Raw genomic sequence first — 26,861 nt, forward strand, 5'->3', positions numbered from 1 at the left:
GTAGATACCCACCAATTACAAAGGGTGTGACTAGTGAGAATGTATTATTTAGGAGCCGGGAATGTAGACTAGTGTGTACGAGCCCTTGGGTTCACTCCATAGTGCCAGGTTGGCACACCCATCTGCCATCCCAGCATTGGGAAGGTGGAGACAAAAGATCAGAAATGCAATCCACCTGCCTCTATTGCAAGCTAGCATAAGCTACAAGAGACCTATGCAGGCCTGGAAAGATGGCTCAGCAGTGAAAAACACAGGCCATTCTTCCAGGGGACTCAGCTTTGATTCCCAGCGTTTGTGTGCAGTGAGGTTACAATGTCTGCAACTTCAGTCCCAGGGGATCAGACTCCCTCTTCTGGCCTCCTTGAACACTGCCTGCACGTAACGCACAGGTGTACATACAGACAAAACACCCAGACAGATAAAATTAAAACATTGGGGAAAAAAGAGTGGGGTGGGGGTCTGGATGTGAGGGGGCACTCCCTTAATTCCAGTACTCAGAAGGCAAAGGCAGTTGGATTTCTTTGAGTCCAAAGCTAATCTGGTGTGTTTTTTTTTAAGATTTATTTATTATGTATACAACATTTTGCCTCCATGTATGCCTGCTGGCCAGAAGAGGGCGCCAGATCTCATTACAGATGGCTGTGAGCCACCATGTGGTTGCTGGGAATTGAACTCAGGACCTCTGGAAAATCAGTCAGTGCTCTTAACCTCTGAGCCATCTCTCCAGCCCTGGTTTGTTTTTAGTTAATTAAAAAAAAAAATAAGGGACTGGAGAGCTTGAGGTTAAGGAGCACTCTCTGCTCATGCAGAAGGCTAAGCTCTGGTTCCAAGCACACAGCATGCAGCTCACAGCCTCTGTGACACTAGTTCCAAAGGACGGCCTCTTCTGGCTTCCTTGGGCACTGCACAGAAATGTTACACTTGGGGCTGGAGAGATGGCTCGGTGGTTAAGAGCACTGGCTGCTTTTCCAGAGGACCTTATTTTAATTCCCAGTAACCACATGGTGACTCACAACCATCCGTAATGAGGTCTGGTTTTTTTCTTCTGTCCTGCAGGCATACATGTAGGCAGAATACTGTATACATAAATATAAATCAGCCAGGCTGTGGCGGTGCATGCCTTTAATCCCAGCACTTGTGGGGCAGAGGCAGGCAGATCTGTGTGAGTCTGAGACCAGCCTGGTCTACAAAGCAAGTTCTACAAAGTGAGTTCCAAGACAGCCAGAATTGTTACACAGAGAAACCCTGTTTAACATAAATAAATAAATCTTAAAAATAAATAAAGCAGGATTACATAAAGTCTACCAAAAGGTGGAGGAGGCAATTAGCTGGCAGGAAGTGAAGATTATAAGAAATCAGGAGTACGAGGAGGTCAGAAGGATGGCTAGAGAGATGCACAGAAGTAGAAGGGAGGGACATTGAGTTGGGAGACTCTCGTCTGAGACAGGCAAGGGGAGGTTTCTGGGACGTTGGCTAAGGAGGAAGGTCACCTGGTGCTTTCTCTGCTAATTAAAAAAGTCACACTCACTTGTAAGCAAAACTCTGAAAATATTAACACTAACGTTTATGTACGATCATGGTAAGAGAACTAGATGGTCATAGCGAAGGGATCTGAGGGCCTATGTAAGGAAAAGGTCGAATCGAGGGAAAGTGAGAGGTTTCACCACAAAGTCAAATGAAAGGAACGCATGTAAGCTAAGAGGCATCCGAAGGTGGGCAGTGGTGGCACATGCCTTTAATCCCAGCACTCAGGAGGCAGAGGCAGGTGGATCTCTGTGAGTTCAAGGTCAGCCTGGTCAACAGAGTGAATTACAGGACAGCCAGGACTATACTAAGAAGCCAAAAATAAGGGATATCTTGTTTATCTTTTTAAAAACTTAGTACGTGTGCTTAAGGTGGGGTTCACATCATGGTGGTCAGAAGACAACTTTGTGGAGCTGGTTCTCATCTTCCATCATTTACTTATGTATTTATGTTTGTTTGTTTGTTTGAGACAGGGTCTCCATATTATGTAGCTTGGGCTGGCCTGGAACTCATAGAAATCCACCTGCCTCTGCCTCCCAAGAGCTGGGATCAAAGGTGTACATTACCACACTCATCTTCCAACTTTATGTGGGTCTTCAGACTTCCCCTGCAAGCACCTTTACCCAATAAGGCATCTTGCTGGCTCCTTATTCATCATTGTATCCCCTTAAAAATAATATAGGGTGGCCAGGTGACCACACACCTTTAATCCCACCTTTAAACTCAGGAGGTAGAGACAGGCAGATATCTGTGAGTTCGAGGCCAGCCTGGTCTGTGGAATGAGTTCTAGGACAGGCTACAGAGAAACCCTGTCTTGAAAAACCAAATAACAAATAGATAAATAAATAAATAGAAATATGGGGTAGACATGTCTCTCACACCTATAATCCCAGGATTCAGGAGGCCCAGACAGAAGTTTGAGACCAGTTTAGGATTCATATAGGATGCATAAGGAGCCCAAAGGCTGGCTAATTTGAGATACACAGTGAAACACTCTCAATAGACTCCATCCAACCAAAATAATAATAAAAGGTGCTTGCCACCAAGTCTAATGGCCTGAATTCAATCCCCAGGTCCCACAGAGTGGAAACAGAACACCTAAAACGCTTCCCTCTAGACTACACATGCATACACGCTGAATAAGCAAAGGTACAAAAAGTAAAATAGCTGGGGAGATGGCTCAGTGGCCAAGAGTGTGTCCTGCAGAGTCTCCTTGCAGAGAACCAGGGCCCCTAGCATTCACACTGAGCAACCCACAGCTGCCTATAATTCTAGCCCCATGGACTCTGACGCCCTCTTCTGGACTGCACAGGCACCTACACTCACATGCACATATCCTCACACACACACAAACACTTAATTTTTCAAGATTTCAGACTCTTTGATGCTAGAGGGTAGGTGATGGGAGGAGAACGCCAGGCCTGGATGGGCAGGCCTGTAGTCCCAGCACACAGAAGGGTCAGTCTTAGGCTAAACAGAGAGTACTAGGCCATTCAGGAATGCAAAGCAAAATCATGTTTCAAAAAAATAAATAAATAAATGAAAACTCTATGGTGGTGGGCTGGAGCCATGGCTCGGTGGTTACAAGCCCTTGTGCTAACAGAAGGTTGGAGTTTGGTTTCCAGCACTCATACACTCATAGATATAAATCTCGAAAAGTAAAAAAGCCAGGCATTCCGACATATGCCTACAATTCCAAACTTGGGGGGCAAGAGGATCAAGAATTCAAGGTCATCTTCACCTAGTCAGTTCAAGGCCAGCCAGGCGTACATGAGACCCTGCCCCCAAATAGTTTTTTCTCCTTAAAATAGTGATGTGTATAGGTGTTTTGCTTGCATGCGTGTCTGTGCACCACATGAACAGAAGAGGGTTAGATTCCCTAGAATGAGTTACAAACAGTCATGCATGATGCACCGCCTTGCACGAACTGAACAGCTGAACCATCTCTTCTGCCCTAAAGACAGGGTTTCTCAGTATAACAGCTCTGGCTGCCATGGAACTCGCTCTGTAGACCAGGCTAGCCACGAACTCACAGAGGTCCGCTTGAGTTGTACAATAGCATGAGCCACATAGCCAGACCTTTTCGAAAACCCAAGAACTTGTGTCATGGCTTTAATCCCAACATATGGGAGGCAGAGGCAGGCGAATCTCTTTGAGTTCAAGAGTAGCCTGGTCTACAGAGTGAGTTCCAGGACAGCCAGAGCCAAAGACAGAAACCCTGTCTCAAAAAACCAAAAAATAAATAGAAGAAATACAAAGACTAGAATGTAGCTCAGTAGTCAAATATCTTGTCTGCTGTACAGAAGGCCCTGGGTTCAATCGCCAGCAAAGCAGGGGAGGAGATTTGGGAAAATACCAACTTCAGTACTTGGTAATCAGTTGAATCGATGTGAGCAGCGAGGAAACAGACAAGAAGCTGCAGGGCTTCTGGCATGCACAGTTGGGCACATGCTTCTCCTGCAGATGCTTCTAACTTCCTCTACCAAGGCGATCCTTATCACAGAGGGCTCTAATTGTTTGAGAAGGCAATGGCCCAGATTTATCACCACAATCAGTATGGTCCCGCCTAGTCTAAGTGTTAGCAAGGATTCAGTAGATATTTTTTTGGATTTAAGTCTGGCAGTTGAATGCTGGAGAAAAAGATTTGTAGGGAAGGTTGATATGGATACTTCGGCAGGTACTGAATTTGTTGTAGAAGACTTGCAGAGTGTTCCCGTGGATGGTGGATAAGGCCAGACTCCAGAGGAAGATCTGGACTGGAGATACAGTGCTTAGCAGGATACAGAGGCCATTTGAGAGAGTCCGATCACTGAGGGAGCGACTCAAAGCGCAAAAGACACAGCTCAGATGGGTTTTTGTGGTTTAAGGAGCAGGCGGAGGAAGACTCTCCCGCAATGAAGTAACCGCCAGAAGAGGAACAGGGAAGGACACCAGCAGGGGAAGGAGCAGTTGGGTCGCATGCCACAGAATGTCACACAGCTTAAGGATTAGGAAGTGCTTGCAAGGACTGGGGTGTACTTGGGAAAGTGGAGACGTCAGGGATAGGAAATGAAGATTGCTTTGTGTGGTTGCCTTGAGAAGTTCGAGGGAGGGTTGGGGAGACAGGTTTGCCTTGTTCTACTCTGCTTTTTGAGCCGAGCTTTGACTAAATAGCTCAGACTGGCCTTCAGCTCCGCGTTCCTCTCTCAGCCTCTCAAATGCTGCTGGATACAGGATGAATCCCTGTTAAGTTGGGAGCATAGACCCCAGCCCCTCACATCCATCCCAGCCCCCAGGCCTGGGTGTTGCTTTGGTCTGGACTCCAAATCCCAGCATGCCAGGTACTGACCCCTCCCCAGGGGAGAGTCAGGACCACTCACACAGGGTATTTGAGCTCCCAAAGGAGAAACACCTGGTCTCTTTTCCTTCCTCCTGGTGGTCCAGTTCACGGCTTCCCAGTTTCCCCTCGGGGCCACCCTAGAGCGCAGGAATCCCATTAAACCTGGATATTTTTTAATTTGGCTTGTTGTGATTTGGGTTGATTGGGATTTTTGCATTGACAGAGGGCTCGCGTTAGGAAAAATTCCTAACAATCCCCAGCCCTGGTAGGTCACTGATAACCTGAAAACCTTGAGGAAGGAAATGTTTATAAAGAGAAAACTTGGAAAAGTTTCAAGGAGGATAAAAGTCAGAGGTTAAGAGCACTGCTGCTCTTCCAGAGGACCCGGGTTTGGTTCCCAGCACCCACGTGGCAGCTCACAACCGGCTGTAACTCTAGTTCCAGGGAATCTGACATTCTCTTCTGGCATCCATAGGGTTTCTCTGTGTAGCTCTGGCTGTCCTAGAATTCACTCTGTAGTTCAGGCTGGCCTCAAACTCACAAGAGATCCACCTGCCTCTGCCTCCCATGTGCTGGAGTCAAAGACATGCACCACCACTGCCTGGGAAAAAGCAAACAGAACAAAACAAAACAAAAACCTTAAAAATAAGTCAATGAGGCCAGGTATGGTGGTCATACCTTTAATGCTAGCATTTGAAAGACAGAGGCAGATGGACCTCTGTGAGTTCGAGGCCAGCCTGGTCTACAGAGTGAGTTCTAGGACAGCTAGGGATGCACAGAGAAACCCTGTCTCCAGAGGAAGAAAAAACAAAGAACCTGGCTATCCTTCTAGAGGACCTGAGTTCAATTCCCAGCACGCACATGACAGCTCGCAGCCACCTGAAACCCCAGATCCAGGGTATCCAACACCCTCTTCTGGCTCCTCAAGCACCAGACATTTGGATGGTGCACAGACAGACATGCAGACAAAACACTCAGATAACACAAAAATGCAATTAATAGAACCTCACAATAGCCAGGCGGTGGTGGCACACACCTTTAATCCCAGCACTAGGGAGGCAGAGGCAGGAGGATCTTTGTGAGTTCAAGACCATCCGGAGAAACCCTGTCTCGAAAAAAACAAACAAACAAAAAAAGAACCCCACAATAAACCTGGGAACCCACCCAAAAGGCCGATGCAGAGGCTCATACCCCCAAAATGTGTCCTAGGTGATGTGAACCCCTCTTTCTCTTAGCCCCTTTCTCTTTCCCTCTCATTCGTTCTTACAGTTTTTCTGTCTGTCTGTCTGTCTGTCTGTACAGGAAACACAAAGGTTTAAGTCTGAGGCAGTTGGTCATAGAAACAAGGCCTGTGCAAACCTAATAAAGGTCACAAGTCATAACCTTTCCTTAGTCATTCTCCCTCGTACTTTCTCCCGTGTTCCTCTCTGGTCTTTCCGTGTCTAGCTCAGGACTCCCACCAGCACCCAGGACCAACTCTTTCTGCCCCTGAAACTTCGGGTGACCTCCACAAGGTATCTAAAGGAAAAAATTACCGAGCTCGGTCATCTTTTCTGATTTCCTGCCTTGCCAGCCACCGAGGTCTACTGACCACATCCTCTCTCACCTTGTTTATATACACTTCCTCATCAGACACACCACACAGGAGGTCTCAGTGCCCAAACTGTGCTGATCTCTCCCACACAGGGCTTCTGTCTAGTCTCCTCCTTCTTTGTCTCTCCAAGGCTCCTGTCCTCACTCATCCAAGACACACATACACACAGCTCTAAGAGCCATGTTCCTCTGTGTGGAGGCACCCACTCCTATTTCCTTCTGGAACTTCAACTCTCCTTTTTCCCATAGGTGACAGTGCTGACCACAATGCTCTCAGGCCGGTGGTGGCCAAGTATCTGGGGAAATCTTGGAGTGAGTCTACAAAGCCCTTCTCGGGGACCCCAGCTCTGCGTCCTCTATCCCTTCACTTATACTGGGGCAGATGGCCGGGAGGTGTCTCTGGCTGAAGGTGACAGGTTCCAACTGCTTCGAAAGACCAACTCGGACTGGTGGTTGGCAAGGCGCCTAGGAGTATCCTCCTGGTCCAGGCCCATCTTTGTTCCAGCTGCGTATATGACCGAGGAATCACTCTCCTGCCCCAGACCAGCAGACTCTACCCACAATGCATCCCTCTGGAGTCCTGGTAAGTAAACTCCAAGCTTTCCCCTTTCTTTCCCCTTCCTGCCTCCCTGGCTTGAGAGAGTTACCTAGTGGGTTTGCCTCTCGCTTCTGGTGACCCCTCTGTCTCGCTTCCCTTTGATAAGACTCGCAGTTCTCACATCCACCATGGTGGTATCACCTTTTATCCCTCCTAGCTCTAAGCTGGTTAGGTCTCAAGTCATTTCCGGTAGCTTTCCTCTGTATTCCTTGACAACTCAGCCAAGGCCCTATCTGTCATCACCTGCCACTCCTCCACGTCTCTTTTCAGGGACAAAGATGTTTCATGGCTCCCTGGAGGAACTCTACCTGTCTCAGGAAACCCAGGTTACTTCTGAGCAACCTCCTCCCTGTTCCCGCAAAATGTGCAGAAGTGTCAGTATGGCCCATTTGAAACCCTGCTTCCTGAAACCCCTCAGGGAAGGGCCAAGAGAAAGATCTCTCCCCCAGGAAGGCTCCATGACAGAGGCCAGTACCGACACGGTGAGTCACAGATCTTCACCAGAGCATGGTCCGTGGTCAGTTACACTACCATGAGGCCCTGTTTTGGGCACAGAGGTAAAGGAGACAGACATTGTCCTCCCTTAAAGGACTGAGGGTGGGAGAGGGTGGCATTAAATCAGCCTGATAAATAAAATAAAGAAGATGCTGAGGTGGTCGGAAAAGACCCTGCACGTGGAGAAAGAGAGGCTACAAGCAAAGTAGGGGTGAGGAAGGACAGCAAAAGACACAGGCTCTAAAGAGACGCGAGTCCAGCCCAACAGCAGGAGGCCAACAGACTGCTTTTCCTCTGCTTCTGACTCCTAGCCCAGGGCAAGGTTTGTCCTCTGTCCTGTCTTCAAGTCGGGCTACCGGCAAGTTCCTTCTAAAGTTATAGCTCTCTTGTCCATCCCTTCCCCCTCCTTCTCTTTTGTCAGTTGTATTTTGAGCCAGGGTCTCACTCTGTAGTAGGCCCAGATGAGTTGGACTCTTTAGGTAGGCCAGATTGACCTCAAACTCCTATAATCCTCCTGCCTCAGCCTCCCAAATGTTAGGGTTACAAGCTAGCCTGGCTCCCCCTCTCCTTGTCGGCTGCAGATAAGTCCTTTCTCTCATCCTCCCCTGGCGTGGCCCCTCACCTCTTGCTGTCTTTTCCTCTGAATGGTGTGAGGAGGGGGCACTTTCTCTTCCCCACCCCACCCCCCAAAAAGCCTGTTCCCCTTTCCTGCAGCCCTGGGGCGGGGTTGCGTGGGGGAGGAGGGAAGTTGGCAACAGGAAGTGCGGAGAAGAGCAAAGAAGGCTGTGAGGGGAGAATTTTTTAAAAAACAGCCAGGGACTGGGGTTTCTAGCCCTGTACCAGGGTCACCCTGGCCCGGAGCCGAAGGTGAGTAAATGGGAGAGCGATTGGGAGGGACGGGGCAGCACCCACCTCCTCTTCCCCACTTCCCTGGCAGGCAGGATCCCAGCCCCTCCTGTCAGAGCTCCCTGTGTCTTGTAATCTGGTTGGCCTTCTCTGATGTCCAGGGTCTCTGTCCCAAAGAACTTGGATCTCCCATCCCCCGTCCCCATCCCCACCCCCAAGGCTAGATGCCTGGGAGCAGCTCCCGGAATCCTTAGGAGAAAGGCTGGCTCTCTTCCTTCAGCTATCAGACCATTGAGACACGGACCCCAAGGGATTAGAATTGCCCCGGGAGTTTTATGCTGGGGAAGTAAACGGCTGGGGTCCTGATACCAGCCAGAGAAGGAACTTGTCTCCTAGGAGGACAGGTCACACTTTTCTCACAGCTTGTCAAGTCCTCATCAGCGTCCGAGAACGGAGCTGAGACACAGATAGGCAAGGACCACACTGCTTAGTAACAATTACCTCTACCCCGCCCATCCCATCCCACCCCCGCACCCAAGACAAGGTTTCTCTGTGTAGCCCTGACTGTCCTGGGACTCACTCTAGACCAGGCTGGCCTCAAACTCACAGAGATCTACCTTTGACTCCCAGGTTGGAATTAAAGGTGTGCATCCCCATGCCTGGCTTTATAATTATCTCCTGTCCTCTATCCAAACCTAAACCTCATGTTAGACCCCAAAAGCAGCATTGGAGATAATCAAATTTATTTATATGAGTGATCCACTTCTCACTAAATAAATAAATAAATAATTTCATGTGTATGGGTGTTTTGCCAGCATGTATGTCTGTGTACCACCATGCATGCAGTGCCCACAGAGACCAGAAGAGGGCGTCAGACCTCCTGGAACTGGACCAGCTGCACTCCCCCTTCCCACCCCTCCAGAAGGCAGTCAGTGCTCTTAACCACTGAGCCATCTCTCTAGCCCCAGATAAATTATTCTCTGCCCTTTAGCATTGTCAGTTTGATTACTGGGGACAAGTGGCAGAGCTTAGATTGTTAGAGCTGCCAGGACACGGGCTTCGGCTGTCACTAACAACCCCTGTAACTTAGATCTCACTAAGACGCCTCTCCTGTGCCATGCCACAGTCATATTCAAGACACCTTTCCTCCTCCGCGTCCCGTTGTCCCTTCAAAACCCCTCTTCCCCATTTCTCTCTGGGGCTCTCAGGTCAGAAGAAAGAAAACACGGTGAGAATTGCTGAACTGTTGAGGTACCATCTGGATGTTGCTTTGTCTCCCCCAAACCCAGAAACCAGGCTCCATGGAGCAGACAGAGACTCTGATTAGGAACAGTGGGGCCTCGCAACCTCAGGAATGGCTTGATGGACAGGTGAGAACACCCCGTTGTCTCAGCGTCCAGGTTAACTTTTTATGACTCTCCCCTTAGGCAAGGCGTTCTCGATTGCCACTGTAACGTTATCCTCTCTCACACCCCTCTTCCTCCTGCAACCTGGGACCACCAGATTGAATGTCCTCTTTCAATGCCCCATCCTTAGGGTTTACCAAGCCTCAGCCGGAGCAGGGGCAGCCCCTGGGGAGACCTGCCGGACCAGCCAGCAGCCCTGCATTCCTGTCAGCCACAGCTGGATGACCCCCACGTGAGTCTTTCCTGTCTCTCAAAGCCCAGAACCTCTCTGCACCTGTCTTCTGCTCCTTGAAAATAACATTCTTATTTCTGGGTGTTTGCTCTTCTCCAGTCACCCCACCCCCAAATTTTAACAGGCCTCACCCCTTAGAGAGAACCCTTGAGGGCTGTGGGTGACACAGGGTGGCTTACAAGCAATAACCCATGCCTTTCCCAGGAGGAAAAGTCAGGTCTGATCAACATGACCAAGATTGCTCAAGGAGGGCGTAAACTCAGGTGAGGATCCAGAATATGTCAGGGGTCTAGGCTATTGGGTTTCACAGGGTAGAAAGCAATGGTGACGGTGCCGGGGAGGGGAGGAGGGAAGCAGGCACTCCAGGTGAAACTCTAAAATGACCTTTTAACTACTTCTACTCCTCCCTTCCCCCCACAGGAAGAACTGGGGCCCGGCTTGGGTGGTGTTAACTGGTAACAGCCTTGTGTTCTACCGAGAGCGGCCGCCGCAGTCTGCGCCGTCCCAAGGCTGGGTGAGCATCGGCCAGGGGGAGCAGCAAGGGTTTGGGGGTTACTGGTTTGCACCTCGGGTCAACAGATGGGGGCGGCAAGGAAGGAAATGGAGGAGAAGGTAAAGGAAGGCGGAAGCAGCTCACCGCCACCACCCCAGAGGGAAGCGGTGAGGAAACAGACTCAGCCTCAGTTTCTCCCATCATCGCCAGGCGCCGGCTGGAAGCCGGCCGGAAAGCAGCGTGGACCTGCGTGGGGCGGCCCTGGCTAACGGGCGCCACCTGTCCAGCCGCCGCAACGTCCTACACGTAAGTGCCGTCTCGCGCGGCCCCAAAGATTTGGGGGACGGAGTGGACGGGGTGACCAGAGGACGCTCAACCTCGCAGCGTTCTAGGCTCTCCTCGCTGACGCGAGCCTTTCCCGCCTGACCCCCAGATCCGGACGGTCCCCGGCCATGAGTTCCTGCTGCAGTCGGACGAGGAGCCAGAGCTGCGAGCCTGGCATCGCGCGCTGCGGGCGGTCATCGAGCGTCTGGTTAGAAGGGTGCAGAACCCCGAAGGCACCATGGAGGCTAGACCCGGGAAAGGGAGGGACAAAGAGAAGGGCTGTGGGAACCAGGCGATCTCGGGTGGAGTCCTGACCTTGAGTCAGGCTGGAATGTGGGGGTGCCGATGCTCTCCCTTGCATCCTCCCACCCTGGCTGCCTGGGTCTAGGATCGGGAGAACCCCCTAGAGCTGCGTCTATCCGGCTCGGGACCTGCAGAGCTGGCGGAGCTGAGCGCTGGTGAGGATGACGAGTTGGAGTCAGAGCCGGTGTCCAAGCCACTGCTAAGGCTTAGCAGTCGCAGGATTTCCAGTACGAAGTGGGACTGAGCTGGCCGGGCTGGGTTGCAGGGAAACGTCCTCCGCTGGAGCTCACATTCCTTGGTTTGGCAGGTCGGGGTGCCGAGGGCACTGAGCAGAAGAACCGCGTGCGAAACAAGTTAAAGCGGCTGATCGCCAAGAGACCAACCTTGCAGAGCCTTCAGGAGCGGGGCCTGTTCCGAGGTAGGCTGGGCTGGACCAGTGGGGCGCTGCTCTTTGTGCCAGCTTTACTAGTGTTTCTGTTTTGTGTAGGTTTCGGTTTTCAGATTTTATTGTTGTTGATATATACTCTCAGTATATATCCCCTGGTTTTCCTCAAATTTGGGCATTCCTCCTGCCTCAGCCTCCCAAAGGTGAGAGGCACCATGCTGGGTAGCGGCTGGTGCCTTTAAGCCCAGCACTCAGGGGGGTCTCTGAGTTCCAGGACAGCCAGGGCTACAGTCTTAGCATTAATAAAAACTCTAGTGAGGCTCAAAGTAGAGCTTCCAGACCCAGGTTAGAGTCTACTGACACCCCTGCTTCTCCCCCACTCCTCATTATTTGAGGAGCAGAGGCAGGGCGTCCTTGCTCCCACGTGGCAGCAGACCCAGGCTTACATGGATAGTGAGGACCTTTACTGATCCACCCCCCCTCCTCTGCAGACCAAGTGTTCGGTTGCCAGTTGGAATCGCTGTGCCAAAGGGAAAGGGACACCGTGCCCAGCTTTGTCCGGCTCTGTGTTGAGGCTGTGGATAAAAAAGGTTGTGTTTCCCAAACTCCAAAAATCTACCCTTTCAAGCCCCAGGACCCAGTCGCCCCATCTCTGCCTTCCTCCTGACTCCTTTCTCCCTCAGATCCCTCACTTAAACACTTTTCGAGTCCCCATCTTCCCTATCCCTCTTCTCCTAGGTCTGGATGTGGACGGCATTTACCGAGTGAGCGGGAACCTGGCAGTGGTCCAGAAACTGCGATTCCTGGTAGACAGAGGTGAGAGGACTTGGGAGGAAGTAATGAATCGAAGAATCGGTACCTCAGAACCAAGAGCGGTTCTGAGGGAGGGAGTCGGAACTGCATGTCTCAGCTACTAGTCTCTTCTCGTGCTTGTTACAGAACGGGCAGTCACCTCTGATGGGAGATACATGTTTCCAGAACAGCCAGGACAAGGTACTTACACCTCAGACTCTCAAAAAGCTGACTGATGCCCTCTTTGTACCCCACGGGAACCCCCCATGTCCCACCCCGACAAAGGCTGTCCCCGTTGTTACCACGCCCTACTGTGGGCCATCGTCACATTCTTGTGACATGTTTTGATTAGATTTCCTCCCAAATTCCTGATCTTTGAGTCCGGAACCCAAGGAACTTCTTTTTCCTTCTAGAAGGCAAATTAGATTTAGACAGTGCGGAATGGGATGACATTCATGTGATCACTGGGGCCTTGAAGCTTTTTTTACGGGAGCTGCCAGAGCCTCTGATGCCTCCACCGTTGCTGCCTCATTTTCGTGATGCCCTCGGTAAGGGTCAAGAGCTTCGGTGATCCTCCTGCCATGGGAGGACCTGTGCAGTAGAGACTAGAACAGAGGGTCCCTTCCATCTTCCTCTGCGAGGATGGGAAATAATTACATGCCAACTATAGGGATGGGGGAATATGTGTGTGAATGTTTAGAGGATCGAGTTGGGAAGAACTCTGAAAGTCGCAGGTGAGCTACGGGAAAGAGCGGACCCCTACAGCTCGGCAGTAAGTTGTGTGCTTATTGTATGCAAGGCCCTGGGTTGAATCTCTTGTACCGAAGTGCAGAGGGGAGAGCACGAGACAAATGATACCATTCATGGACAAGGGAAAGAGTGCATCATTTACCCACCCTGTCATATCACTCTCCCTACCCCCCCCCTCTCGTCCTTCCCGTCGCTCTCTCTAGAACTTTCTGAGCCAGATCAGTGCCTCTCTGAAATAAAAAAATTAGTGGACTTGTTGCCGAAGCCCAACCGTGACACACTGCAGTACATCCTGGAGCATTTATGCAGGTCAGGAAAACTCAACAGCCTATTCATGCTGGGGAGGATGGAGTGGGTGTTCCTCAGGGACTGACCAGGGAGCACGGAGAGGGGGGTGTTCCTCAGGGACTGGCTGTGAGCATGGAGATGGGGGTGTTCCTTAGAGACTGACCAGGGAGCACGGAGATGGGGAGTGTTCCTCAGGGACTGACCAGGGAGCACGGAGAGGGGGGTGTTCCTCAGGGACTGACCAGGGAGCACGGAGAGGGGGGTGTTCCTCAGGGACTGGCTGTGAGCACGGAGATGGGGGTGTTGCTCAGGGACTGGCCAGGGAGCACGGAGAGAGGGGTGTTCCTCGGGGACTGACCAGGGAGCACGGAGAGGGGGGTGTTCCTCAGGGACTGACCAGGGAGCACGGAGAGGGGGTGTTCCTTGGGGACTGACCAGGGAGCATGGAGAGGGGGGTGTTCCTCAGGGACTGACAAGGGAGCACTGAGATGGGGGTGTTGCTCAGGGACTGGCTGTGAGCACGGAGAGGGGGGTGTTCCTCAGGGACTAACAGGGGAGCACAGAGATGGGGGTGTTCCTTAGGGACTGACCAGGGAGCATGGAGATGGGGGTGTTGCTCAGGGACTAACAGGGGAGCACAGAGAGGGGGGTGTTGCTTAGGGACTGATGGGGAGCACTAACATATCCTAGCCTTTGGCTAGCTCAGCATCAAATGAGCACCCAATAAAACCAGCGGTGCTCTGAGATTAGGGAATTCTGCTCTGTCTCTTCCCTGACTTGAGTCTCCCCCTAGGGCAGGGTGGCTTGTTTAGCTGAACTGCTTTGGGGCACATTTGAATAAAAGCCTCCCATGTTGTGAGCTTAAAGAACTTTGGGGTGTTCCCTGGAGCTGAGAACTAAGCAGTTCTACCCAACTTGTGCCTCCAAGTCGTATCCTGAAGGTTTCTCCACTGGCCCATCTCTGTTCCTCTGTACTTGGTTCCTTCAGCCAGCAAGTGGAGGGATCCCAGCGTGATCTCTGCTCTGCTCCATACCTACCTGATGGGGCTATACTGGCTTGTTGGGTACCTGTCGCCTACCTCCCCTGTCCTTGGCTCTGTCCCCAGGGTGATCGCACACTCAGATAAGAACCGAATGACCGCCCACAACCTGGGAATTGTGTTTGGACCAACGCTGTTCCGCCCTGAGCAAGAGACCTCTGACATGACAGCCCACGTATTCTACCCTGGGCAGTTGATCCAGTTGATGCTCAACAATTTTGCAAGCCTCTTCACCTGACTCTGGCAGGGAGGAGGAAGACATGGCCATTTGTCAGCTGGTCTTCGGAGAGGACATCCCGGAAGCTCTCTCCCGGAGGCTGCTCTTCCACTGGGCTGTCAGATGTGGGAGAAGAGGAAGGTGTGTGAGCCCCACTTCCAGTCTCCCCAAGATGACACATGGGGCTCTTACTCTCAGCCTTCCTTTATTGTCAGGAAACCTGTCGTTATTAAAGTGTTTTCCTGGAACACACAGAGACTAAATACAGCCCCCAGCCCAGTCCTGCCATCCTGGGCACCTCATGTAGCCATCCAGGAAACACCGATGTGCTTGGGATGCCTTATCCTTCTAGGCACTGGAATTGAGGAATTGTGTCTCTCCAGGCAGAGACCCCAGTAACACACTCATGTTACCCACTGCCATGTTGGGGGGCCCAGAGGGAGATGGGGTATTTTTAGAGCTGTCCCCTTGCTCATGGGAAGGAGGAGGACTCAGCCCCTGGGCCTCATCCAGAATAGCCACGAAGTCCAGCTGAGTGCTGTCCAGGTCAAGAGAGTCCAGAGGGTTGGACATCTGTCCTTCAGGGGGAGGGTACAAGGCAGGACCTGCTCCCAACCTGCCCACTTCAGGATGGCCACAGCTGGGGTTGGTGCCCCCCACCTTGAGGGATCCATAGCAAGAGGGCAGTGGGGGCAGAAGCCGGGGTGGTGCTGCTGCTGCTGGCCTATGGGAAGGCCTGTTTACCCCAACTCCAAAAGTCTCATTGCATGGTGAGGGGGTAGGAAAGGAGCCTGGCTTGTGATTGGCCAGGGTAGGTGCAAAGCCTGATCCGTACATAGCTGCTGGCCCTTTGGCAGGGCTCTGATTAGCTTGGGAACCCCCCAGAAACTTGGAGCTCTGATATGGAAGTTCCTGGGTGGGGAGCCCTCCCCGGCCCTTGTCCTCCCACAGCAGTTCCTGCTGCGACTGAACGTAACTACACACAAGCTGAGCTTTGAGCTGTCCCGTGGGGTGAGAGAGGGAGTCAAAATCGAGGCCAGGCCTGTGTTCTGATGGAAGATAATCATGGGGAGACCGAGGGTAGGGACCCGACTGGGGATACTGGGGAGGAGGGGGTTGGGGATAATGGGAAAATGGAGGTTGTGAACCTGGGGACCCCCCACTGGGGTGGGCGTTGAGGCAGGGTGCCAGTCCAGGGGAGTTAGACCCCACCGGGCACCCTTGTTCTGGTTTTACCTGCACTTGTCCATAATGTTCAAGTCGAGGAGGACACTGGCTATAGGCTTCATTTGGAGCCTTAGTGCCAGGGCACATTCCAGAATGGGAAGGGAACTCAGTCCATGATTCTGGGGTGGGGTCAGGATAGGAGACCTGCTGAGGACAGTGGCTAGGGCCATAGTTGGTCAGTGGACCTGGGCCCCTAGCTCCGTAGGGCTCAGCCGCCGTTCCCTCAGGTCCCCCATATCCCAAAGTATCTGCAGATGAAAAGTCCATGTATGGATTCAGACCATTGCCCATCATGGAAGTTCCAACCTCTGGCTCCTCCTGTAGCCCTCTGGTATCCATAGCAACATTTTCGGTAATGCTGGGGGGCTGCGGTGAATACACAGAGGTAGGGAGGTGGGGATCGAAGTTACGCCCAGTTGTTCCACTAGGGGGCGTGTGGACACATCCCAAGCTCTTGAACCGCTGGACTCTGACTGGAGCAGGATGGTCTACAGCCCGGGCTGGGTCACTGGCTCTCCGGGTGACCCCTGCATTGGGGTTGTATCCTGGGTACTCAGCTCGGCTTCTCCAAGGAGGTCCAGAAAGACCCCCCATCCGATCCAGGCTGTGTGCTGCAGTAGGTGGGGTGCCACTCCCTCTGGCTGACACGTATCTTGCACGGAGCATGTAGTGCTGGGCAGGTGTGAGACCAGGAAGGGACGACGCGCCATTCTCCGGTGGGGATCCCGGTGGGAAAGGGGAGGCCAGGGAGGAGCGGCGGCTGACTGTGTAGGCAGAGCTGACGCTGCTGGAGCTGCTGCTGCGGTGGTCAAGGGAGCCTGGGGGGCCCAGCCGGCGAGACGTGGTTGTGCCTGCAAATGACGAGAGAGAAGGCAGGTGGTAGGGAGCCCCGCGGTTCCCACCCTGTGTTCCCACAGGCTAGCCTTGACCTGGAACCCACAGTAAAGAGTCCTAGGCTTCTTCGCCCCAATCACCCTGTCTGTCTCCGTTCACCGCACTTACTCTGTTTGGCCAAGGGTTCCAGGCAGTGATGGGGATAGCACATCACAGAAGTATTGCTGCCCTAGTCTCCAGTGGTGCGGCTACAGATGTATAACCGCCACGCATAGATAGATATCATAATTTTCTGATCGATGGAAAAAAAGTATCTCCAAGGAAGTTTTGTTTTTTTTTTTTTTTTTTTGAGACAAGGTTTCTCTGTGTTACACCCTAGCTGTCCTGGAACTAGCTCTTGTAGACCAGTCTGGCCTCGAACTCACAGAGATCCGCCTGCCTCTGCCTCCCGAGTGCTGGGATTAAAGGTGTGCGCTGACACAGCCGGGCTTGGAAGGGGAGTATTTTTCAGACAATAAAAAGATGCCACGTGGCAACTCAAAGGATGACCTCATCACCTCAACTCAGGACAGGTCCCCAGCTCAGCAACACCTCCCATACCCAGGTCTCACCAGCATGGGTTAAGCTGGGCAGTTTGAGACCCCGGGACCCTATTGGCCGTAGCTGATGCAGCTGATCCAGCCTGAGGTTCTCCAGGCGGTGAAGAGTGGACAGTCCAGTGCCGGCAACAGAAGGCCCTTCATCCAGGCTGGACAGGTCCTCAGTGCTGCCCCCCGCAGTGCCGGTCATTTCCACACCGCTGTCAGTATTGGCTGCACTGCCCGCTGGGGAGTGGTCACTGCTGCAGGAGGACTGTGCTCCAGGGCTCTGCTGCGGTTTCTGTGAAGAGGCCAAGAGTGGAGGGTGGCACCCTCCCCCCAGGGAGTGGCTGAAGCCTATGTCCCAGTGTTTGCAAGGGCTGAGGACTAAGCAGGCAAGAGGTTGGGGTGAACTAGAGGAAAAACGGGAAGGAACCCTGCTGGGGTACAGACTCCCAGGGCTCCAGTCCAGCTTAGTCCTAGGACCTTGACAAATTATCTTTGCCTGTTTCCTCTTTGGAGGAATACACAAAATATTGCACACCTAAAGCTTGGAGCTAGGTAAGAGCTACTTAAGAGTGAGTCCACAGGGGGCTGAAGATTTGCTTCCTGATGAAGCATTTGCCTACGGTTGTTGTCCATATTCACAGGAGCACCCCCACCCGGCCCCAAAGTGAATGTATTGGACCAATTAGACAATGGAAAATTCTAACGTCACCCTTAGATCTGGGGTCAGCCAGGGAGCAATACTAAAACTAAAGACAGGTAGGCTGGAGGCAGAAGACTGCATGTAGGAAGGTATGCTTCTAGGGAGAGGTCGGCTAGGAAGAGGTCAGCAGGGCATGACGGGATACGGAGGCAAGACTTCCGAGGCTGGCTCACCATGGCACCCTCGGGCACGGTCAGTCTGCTCTCTTCCCTTATGGGTCCTCCTTCCCTTTCCCGCTTGGGTTCCACTGTGGAAAGGGACGGTGCCCGTGGCAACGGGCCGTCCCCTCGATGCCTCTTGGTCACGTGGGCATCAGGACCATGCACTGTCTTGACGTGTTTGCGGAGTGAGCTGGGATCTGTGTAGCGCTTCGTGCAGCCAGGGAGCTTGCACACATATGGCTTCTGTGGAGTAGCGTTGCCAAGTCAAAGGCCAGGGGATCAAGGCAGAACACAAACAGAATGGGAAAAGCCACAAGGGGAGAGTGAGGGAGCACACACAGCCTTCGAGGAAGGAAGGGGAACGTGAGCCCTTGGTGAGAGGCTTCTAGAAGGATTAGAAAACAGATGGTGCGGGTACAAAAAAAAAAAGAAGTGACCACCTCCCTCATCCCCAAGGCTGCGAGGCCACACAAATTCAGAAGTTGAAGGGGTCAGGGGTCTACTTAACACGGACCCTTTGCCTGGCTAGACCAAAGAGAGGCATTTTTCAGAAGTGTTTCCTGTATGAATTACACAGCAAGGGGAACTCACGGCCGGAGTCCTGGGTTAGGGGGCTCTTTACGGGGGAAACACTTAGACGTGTCTCAAATGGGAAGCGTCTGGTAACTTGGGCATTCACCTCATTGGAGTGCGTCCGATTCTGGTGCTTGGCGCGGTCGCTGGCGTTGCTGAAGGCCTTGCTGCAGCCTGTATGCTCACACATGTAAGGCTTCTCCCCCGTGTGCGACCGAAGATGAGTCTTCAGGTTTTCGAGACGCGAGTATGACTTCCGACACCCTTCAAACTGAAAGGGGTCAAGCCACATTTCTCAGACAGGACACGGAAATTTTATGATTTAAACTAAAACTGGCGGGTCATGAGGAGCCAAGAGAATACCAGGATTCGGGCACAAGGGCAGGTGGGATCTAAAGGCAGAGAAAGCTGGAGACCGCTCAGGGTAGGGGGCACGGTGAAGTAGGGAGCATCTAGAGCAGGTGTCCTGGCATAGAGCTTAGACTGTCCTAGAGAGGCGTCAGGAGTGTCCTTCAGCAAGGACACTAGGAAATGCAATAGCAAGAATACTAAGGAAGCCAGGTGGTGATGGTGCACGCCTTTAATCCCAGCACTCGGGAAACAGAGGCAGGTGGATCTCTGTGAGTTCGAGGCCAGCCTGGTCTACAAGAGCTAGTTCCAGGATAGGCTCCAAAGCTACAGAGAAACCCTGTCTTGAAATACAAAAACAAAAAAAGGAATACTAAGGGACCCACAAGGGATTCATAAAAAAATGTTTTCATTTATTTTATTATTATTTTGGTTTTTCAAGACTGGGTTTCTCTGTATAGCCCGAACTGTCCTAGAACTCACTCTGTAGACCAGGCTGGCCTTGAACGCACAGAGATCCGCCCGCCTCTGCCTCCTGAGTGGCGGGGATTAAAGGCTTGTGTCACTATGCCTGGCTATTAGTTTGGTTTTTTCTGAGACAGAGTCTCACCGGTTAGTCTTGGCTGACCTTGAACTCACTATGCAGACCAAGCTAGTCTCAAAATGATAGAGATCTGCTTGCCTCTGCCTTCCTAGGACTGAAATTAAAGGCATGTACCACCATGTCCAGCATGTGTTCATTTCTTTTAAAATCAAAAGGGAAAAATATATTTTTGATCCAAGACTTAATTTTGCTATGTTTTTGTTTGCTATTTATTTGTTTGCTTGTTTGTTTATTTATTTATGAGATAGAGTATTACTGTGTCACCCTGACTAGCCTGGAACTCCTCACGTAGACCAAACTGGCCTTGAATTCAGAGAGATCTGCTTGCCTTTGCTGGCTGGCTTGTTTTTGTTCTTCGGGTTTTTTGTTTGTTTGTTTTTCCTTTTTTGAGACCTAGTCCTTTTTTTTTTTTTTTTTTTTGGTTTTTTTCAAGACAGGTTTCTCTATAGCTTTGGAGCCTGTCCTGGAACTCCCTTTGTAGACTAGGCTGGCCTCGAACTCACAGAGATCCGCCTGCCTCTGCCTCCCGAGTGCTGGGATTACAGGCGTGCCTTAAACTCTAGATTCTCTTGCTTCAGCTTCCTAAGTGCTAGTGTTACAGATATGTAACATCCCATACCAAGAAGATATTTTAGGGCCAGCAAGATGGCTCAGTGATTAGAGGTGTCTGTGGCCAAGGTTGAAAACCTGAGTTTGATTCCCCAGGACCCACATGGTGGAAGATGAGAACTGAGTCCCCAAGCTGCCTGCTGACCTCCATATATGCACTTTGGAATACAAGCCCCCACCCCATAAAATGCCACCGAAAACATCGTAATATATATCACTATACCCATCTTTCTATCAGTGCAGTCTTTAGGAAGATTTTAAACATTTGCTTACAAAGGAAGGGGCACTGAAGGCACGAGTCTACCTTGGACCCTCGGATGGGCGCCTCACCGTGCATTTGTGCGGCTTCTCGCCCGTGTGTCTGCGCATGTGCACCACCAGCATGTACTGCGCTTTGAAAGGCCTCAGCTCCCTGGAGCAGCCCCCCCAGTGGCACACGAACTCCTTCCGCTCCCCATGGATGTGTTCGCTGTTGATATGCTGAGGAGGAAGAAGACGAGGCTTTCCGGGGTTCCCGATGTCACCCAAACCCAGCCCCCTACTCAAAGGGTCACATATCCCATACCCTAAGTTTTCTGGAGCAGAGAGTAACCGAGCTTTGGTTCTGAGGGACTGAGCGTGCAATCTCTGACCCCGGTACCCTTGAATGTCCTGCCCTGGGGCAGACCATAAAGCCCAGTCAGTCTCCCACCGCTCCGGCCAACCATCTGCTACTCCCTGGGGCTCACGTGCACCAGCTGCTCCTGGGAATCAAACTCCTGGCTGCAGCCATCCCAGCGGCAATCAGTCTCATACACGGACTCAGGCTCAGGTTTCTCCTCCAGGTCCTCCCGCCCATCCAGCATCCCCAGCAGGGGATCCTAGGGCAAGCGAGACACTCTTAGGGTCTTTGGTGGCAAGTTTTGTTTTGCTCAGGCCCCACAAAGAAAGCCCCACCCTTCCTCTTACCTGTGTGCCTGTGGAGTTGGGGCTGGACATGTCACCTTCCAGAGGCTCCTCTGGGCACTTGCCCACCAGCATGTCCAGCTCTGACTTCAGCTTCCCCGGGGGAAGAGGTGAGGGTAATGAGGATGGAGTAGTCAGAAGGAAAAGCTTGCCAGGTCCTTCTGCCCTACAGGCCCCCACCCAAATAGCAGGAACCCTGTGAGTGAGGAAGGGCTTCCTCCACAGCCTGCACTGCTGAGTGGGATGGACAGGAGGTGTGCTCTCACCTGGGAGAGCCTGAGTCAGCCCCGCAGGGTGAATCTACCATCTACACCTGCCCCGCTGCTAAACCTACCACCCACCTATCCTGAGCTGGGAAGCCAAATATGAGGGCATTGTGGAGAGCCCCACCTGGCAGGTCGGACGTGGTCCTCGGGACTGAGGACGCAGCATCATCGCACCCCGAGTGGAATCATGTGGAACACAGGGCTGGACACCGTAGGAAGGCGAAGTCCCTTTTTGGTGGCTCATCTGGGGTGGGAATCCTAGAGATGGGCTAGGTGAAGAGGAGGCTGTTATTTAGGACTATCAGTCACGAGAGTCCTTGCTCTATTTTGTGAGTTTCGGGAAGGCGTGGTTGAATAAGCCCCAGGGGGGTCTCTGAAAAGGGTCCAGTGCTTTGGGAAGGGTAGGGATTCAGGTTGGGGTGGAGGTTTGAAGGGTCTGAGTTCTCTAATGGGTTTCAGTACAGATTGTAGGGGCCTCCTAGTTTGAGGCTGCCAGCACCTCATGGTGCCAATGGAGAGGTGGCCATAGGAACCTCCGGGGGATGTGCAGCGGGCGTTGATGAATGCCACAAGGGAGCTGGGCGAGGTACGGATAACTGTTTGTAGATCCAGGCTGGCGTCAGACAGAGGTGAGAGGGAGAGCGCCCGCTTCTTTGTCAGTTTGACTGAACTCCGGGAAGGAGGAAAGAGTGGCCCTGTGGCAGGAGACAGGAGTCAGGACCAGCAAAGGGGACTGGAGAGATGGCTCAGTAGTTAAGAGCACTTGCTGTGGCCGGGCGGTGGTGGCGCACGCCTTTAATCCCAGCACTCGGGAGGCAGAGACAGGCGGATCTCTGTGAGTTCGAGGCCAGCCTAGTCTACAAGAGCTAGTTCCAGGACAAGCTTCAAAGCTATAGAGAAACCTTGTCTCAAAAAGACAAAACAAAACAAAAAAAGCACTTGCTGTTCTTCCAAAGGACTTGAGTGCGGTTTCCAGCACCCACATCAGGTGGCTCACAACCACTACCTATAACTCCAGCTCCAAGGATGTCCCACACCTTTGGCCTGCCAGGGCACCAGCATGCACATGTGCACCCCCACACAGACACAAACACATACACTGCTTGAAAAAATAAAATTTAAAAAGAAAAGATATGGTAAAGGTACATGTCTCTGTGCACTCAGTGTGGGTGGGGTCTGACTTAAAAAAGCAAAATGTTTTCTTTTTTTTTGTCTTGCTTGCTCTTAGGACCTCTTGATTGTTCTCTGATCCCTTTCATCTCTGGACATCTCTTCCACTGAGTTGGGTCCTTGCCTTCCCACTTCCTCCTTCAGAACCAGTCCCGAGGGGGGGGGCGGGGGAGGGAGTTCCTGAGTCCTCACCCTCAGTGCAGCCGCTGGTCTCTCTGGCAGACCCATAACCCTGGGGCCCTGACATAAAGTTGGCTTGGTGGCAAAAGGGCAAACCAGAAAATCCTAGAAAAGAGAGACAGCTGGACTGGGGCATTCGGATGGGGAGATACAGGGCTTACCTCGAGACCCCACGTACGGTACGATCCTAGACTCAAAGCATACATGACATGGGGTCTCAAAATCCTCCTGTAGATAAGAAACTAGCGTGGGGTAGGGATGAGTTGGAGAGGGATCCCGGGAGTAGGTGAGAGATCTGCCAAGTCCTCAAGCCCCAGGGACTGCTAAACACACTCACCTTCTGTCCCCATGCTGGGGACCCCTTGGCTGGGGAGGGGTCGGAGACAGCATGGCTCACCATAGCTATTGACTTGGGATGGAGTCATGGAGTTGAACATGGTGTCTCGGGGAAGAACGAGGGGCACTGTAGGAAGGAGGAGTGCAGATTTGCCAAGTCATAAAGAAGACGAGAAACAAGAATGGCAATCTCAGCCACAAGACGGTGGCCAGCAGGCCCCTTGTGCCCCCAACTTCCCTGAGAATGGTCATGGAAATCAAGTTGAAAATAATGCCATTCAACAGCGTTAAGAAGAAACCTCCCATAGAGCAAGAAGTCTGTAAGTCTGGGGGATCTTTTGGGGGAACTGGGTAAGTGTCTCATGATCTGTGTATGCACATGGGGAAAGTATGGACTAATTGATCCAACATAAACTCCAGGCGATTTTAATGCCATGATCCCTCCACTGCTTCTCGTTCTGGTCATGGCCAGCTTTGAAGAGTATGTTGGAGAAACACTGACTTCATGCCAGGGACTGCTTGCTTGCTTGCTCGCTCTGTCTGAGCGCCAGCCCAAGAAGGCATGCATATGCAATCTCTCCCGTGTCCAGTAGAGGGAGACCTCGCTTCAGTCCAGATTGGCTGGTGGGGCCAGAAGAGAACATAAATGATCTGTCCTCTTAGACAGAGAAATGTGTGGGAGGGAATCAGGCTTAGGAGCAGAGTGTCTCCCGTCTGTTGAGTAAAAAGGATGGAAGCTAAAGTCATTCTGAGGTGGCTTGAGTCTGGGCCTACTTCTGGTCGAGGGGAACTGGAAAGGAACTTTGAGGAAGGGCTTAATGAGGATGAGAAAACAAAACTCCTCTAATTAGGAAGGAGCGGGAGAGCAAAGAGATGGTGCGAGGTCCGGTTTTCCTTCTCGCAACCAGTTTTCACTCCACTCCACGTTTTTCGGTCTTCCGGGAGCGGAGGGTGGGGTGGGGCGGGGTGGGGTGGAGAACCACCGGGAGCGGGCCGGCCGGCGCGGTGGGTGATCCCGGGATGCTGGGATTTAGGGTGAGGGCGGGGCAAAATGGAGAACGGAACCCTACGACCCAGCCCAAGAGCTGTAGCCTGGGTTGTACCTATGCTAACTCCTCCTTTTTCAGCTGAGTCCCGGATCCCGCATCCAAGACCTCCCAACTCGACCTTGGCACTAACGCTGGGGGTGGGGGGCACAGCTGGCTGGCAGCTGGATGAGGGGCATGTCTTCTGCCTCCTCTGCTATGACTCATTCAAGGGAAGGGGGAGGACTTGCAAACGACCCCCAGACGCTAGATGCTCCCTCAAAGATGTCACTCTTATCTTCCTATCCCATTGCCTGTCTACCCCAGGAGACCCGATGAAAATGGGGCGACAGCCCTCTTCTCCCACGCGTGCCACAGCCTACACTCACGCCTCCCTCTTCATACTAGTAAATATGTCGCTAGCTAGCTTTTCCAGTTTCAGTGAAGGTTTTCTGGGCGGAATGGGGCAGAGCGTACTGTTACCCTGCCAGAGACCCGAATCATCTTCAGTGTCTATTTTCCAGAGTCCTGTCCGTACCCCTTCTCCCCAACTCCCAGGAGTCGGCCCCACCCCCTTCTCCCGGTCCCGCCTTCCCCGCCCCCGTGCCTTCTCGGCCCACCCAAGTCGCCGCCGCAGGCTCCGGCTGCAGACGGCTCAGCTTCCCCCGCCCGCCTGGGGAGCCCAGAAAAGCGGGGGGGGGGGGGCGGGTGTGTGTGTGAAGGGTGGAACATTCTTCCCTTCTCTCAGCGCATCCTGAAAGCAGGCAGTGGCGCGCGGGGGGGGGGCGCTATTGGAAAGTGGGGTCCCTATAGTGGAGTGGGAAAGAAGAAACCAGACACTACAGAGAGAAGGGCCTGGGTAGATAAGGTGTGCACGGGAGGACACCTTGAATTCCAGAGTATCTCAGCTGGCTTCCTAAGGGTTAACCCCTATAGACCCCCGGGAACCCCCTAGTGACGTCAAGGGCGAGTCGGAGACGTCCGTCCGGCGGGGATGCCCAGAGAGATAATGGGGGGGGGTCCTTCTGAACCCCGCCCCCTAGAGAAAAATCACTCGCTTTCTCAAGAACTTTTCTCCCTGAAAACTGCCCATCTTTCTCCCTGCACTGGAAGGAAAGACCTAAACCATAAAGTCCTTGGTTCTCCAAAACCCTCGGCCTCTATGGAGTTCCCTTTCCTTGATCCCGTCCCCAAAGCTAACTGTCCTGGGTTGATTGTTTCAGGGTCATGGGGCCTGAAAGAGGATTCAGAGCGGGGAGCAAGGGCAGGCAGGGTGGTCTAAGCCAGAGGAGGGGCCTCGGTCCCCAGCTCCCGTTTGGGCGGGGGGCCAACCGGGATACACAAGCTGGCAGTGGCCAGTGGTCCCGCTCTGCCCCAGTAGGGGTCTCCTGGCGCCTGGCTTCAGCTGCCCCGGTGGTCTTGAGGTCAGAGGGTCAAGACAAGGTCTCCCCAGCTCTTGCTCAGGGCCCTGCCCACAGTCCTTCAGACTAAAACACAAATTTCCTAGGGATTTTTCTAAGGCCTACACTACACGTTTGAAAACCCACCCAGCTTCCTTCCTACTCCTTTGCCCCCAAACCCAAGCTTCTACCGGGACATCTGTCACAACACAGGTCAAGAGTCCAATCCCAGCCCGGGCCTCAGTGATTTTGTTGCCTCAAACACTCCTATTCCCACCGCATTGAGCGCTCCCTCCTTTTGCGGTGGGTCCCCTCTTAGGAACACTGACGTCTTTCCAACGGCGCTCAGAGACGCACCTGGAGTTCCGTCTACCACGCAGACCTCCAGCTGGCCGTCCCAACAGCCTCTTCATGCCAACCTCAAGAAAGGGAGATATTTCTAATATGTGGGAGAGTACAAAGAGACCCAAGACAGACAGACTGCCGGAAGAAAAAGGAGATACGGAGAAAAGGAGGCACAAATTAAAGCTAAACAAGAAAAACACCCAAACTTCCTAATGGCTCACCCCAATCTCGCCCACCCCATATTGTCTCTGCGCCCCAGGTCTCCTTGTGGGATAGGGTGAGTCCCTAGGCATCAGAGCATCTCCTCAGCCCCCTCCCCCACCGCTCCCAGGTGGTCTCCCCTTTTGCCCCCCTCTCACCTCCGTCGGGGCGCAGGGCTCAGGATGCGTGGTCCAGGGTTGGAAACTGGGCTGGGGGGTGTGCGGCGGGGAGGGGGGGCGACAGGGCCACTGCAGCGCAGCTTCAGTGCCACCCCACCCCCCCAACCTGGCCCCCAGCCCTCCCGCCGGCCCAGCCCGCCGGGCCGCGAGCCGGGACCACCCGCGAGAAGCGCAAACTTTTTTTTCCTTTTGCAAAAACTTTTTCTCGCTCTTGCCACTGGCGCACGGCCTCTCTTCCCGCTCACTTCCCTCCAATATCCTTCCTTCAGGCCGTTCTAGAAGATGAAGTGGGGTGGCTAGAAGTTAGAGAGGGGGTGCCGGGCTTATGGCACCCCCAGGACCCCCAGGATCCTCCCCCTCCCTTGAGGGACCCTATACTGCCTACTACCCCCCCTCCCGAACACGCTGCTCTTGGTGGGCAGTAAATCCCGGCGCGGATTCATGGATCGGCTGTCCACGAAGAGGACCTGAACCAGAGCCAGGAAAACATTGAGGAAAATATTGCGAGGCTGGAGAGGACAGTGGGGGAGCGAGGAGGGGGAGGGGGGAGCTCACCCCAGAAAGTT

General features: G+C 52.8%; 2 protein-coding genes across 8 annotated transcripts; one reads left to right on the forward strand and one right to left on the reverse strand.

Annotated features, from left to right (window-relative positions):
• The first annotated feature begins 6,496 nt into the window (after positions 1-6,496).
• On the forward strand, positions 6,497-14,853 carry Arhgap9 (Rho GTPase activating protein 9). Of its 5 annotated transcripts, none has more exons than XM_075954323.1 (16): positions 6,497-7,019; positions 7,305-7,516; positions 9,665-9,745; positions 9,912-10,013; positions 10,218-10,276; positions 10,434-10,527; positions 10,717-10,812; positions 10,940-11,038; positions 11,219-11,360; positions 11,441-11,551; positions 12,010-12,108; positions 12,257-12,334; positions 12,458-12,511; positions 12,724-12,858; positions 13,264-13,369; positions 14,455-14,853. In XM_075954323.1, exons 1-16 carry the CDS (start codon positions 6,704-6,706, stop codon positions 14,624-14,626), a joined length of 1,956 nt encoding a protein of 651 aa, XP_075810438.1. In that variant the 5' UTR covers positions 6,497-6,703; the 3' UTR covers positions 14,627-14,853. The 5 variants fall into 5 exon arrangements, with proteins under 5 accessions (XP_075810438.1, XP_075810439.1, XP_075810441.1 ...); XM_075954324.1 differs by having other exon boundaries at positions 12,727-12,858; XM_075954326.1 differs by lacking the exon at positions 6,497-7,019 and having other exon boundaries at positions 7,436-7,516; positions 9,584-9,745.
• Positions 14,796-26,444, reverse strand: Gli1 (GLI family zinc finger 1). 3 transcript variants are annotated; one of them, XM_075954321.1, is made up of 13 exons: positions 26,275-26,444; positions 25,928-26,050; positions 23,147-23,272; positions 22,822-22,914; positions 21,959-22,154; positions 21,584-21,728; positions 21,197-21,286; positions 20,977-21,108; positions 20,579-20,728; positions 18,794-18,958; positions 18,127-18,357; positions 17,278-17,545; positions 14,796-16,683 (listed from the first exon to the last, which is right to left on the reverse strand). In XM_075954321.1, exons 3-13 carry the CDS (start codon positions 23,244-23,246, stop codon positions 14,954-14,956), a joined length of 3,300 nt encoding a protein of 1,099 aa, XP_075810436.1. In that variant the 5' UTR covers positions 23,247-23,272; positions 25,928-26,050; positions 26,275-26,444; the 3' UTR covers positions 14,796-14,953. The 3 variants fall into 3 exon arrangements, with proteins under 3 accessions (XP_075810436.1, XP_075810435.1, XP_075810437.1); XM_075954320.1 differs by lacking the exons at positions 22,822-22,914; positions 26,275-26,444 and adding an exon at positions 22,971-23,051 and having other exon boundaries at positions 14,803-16,683; positions 25,928-26,046; XM_075954322.1 differs by lacking the exons at positions 22,822-22,914; positions 26,275-26,444 and having other exon boundaries at positions 14,803-16,683; positions 25,928-26,046.
• Between the last annotated feature and the right edge of the window lie 417 nt (positions 26,445-26,861).

This window comes from Microtus pennsylvanicus, chromosome 20 (genome assembly GCF_037038515.1).
Source record: "Microtus pennsylvanicus isolate mMicPen1 chromosome 20, mMicPen1.hap1, whole genome shotgun sequence".
In the NCBI taxonomy this organism is placed as follows: Eukaryota; Metazoa; Chordata; class Mammalia; order Rodentia; family Cricetidae; genus Microtus; species Microtus pennsylvanicus.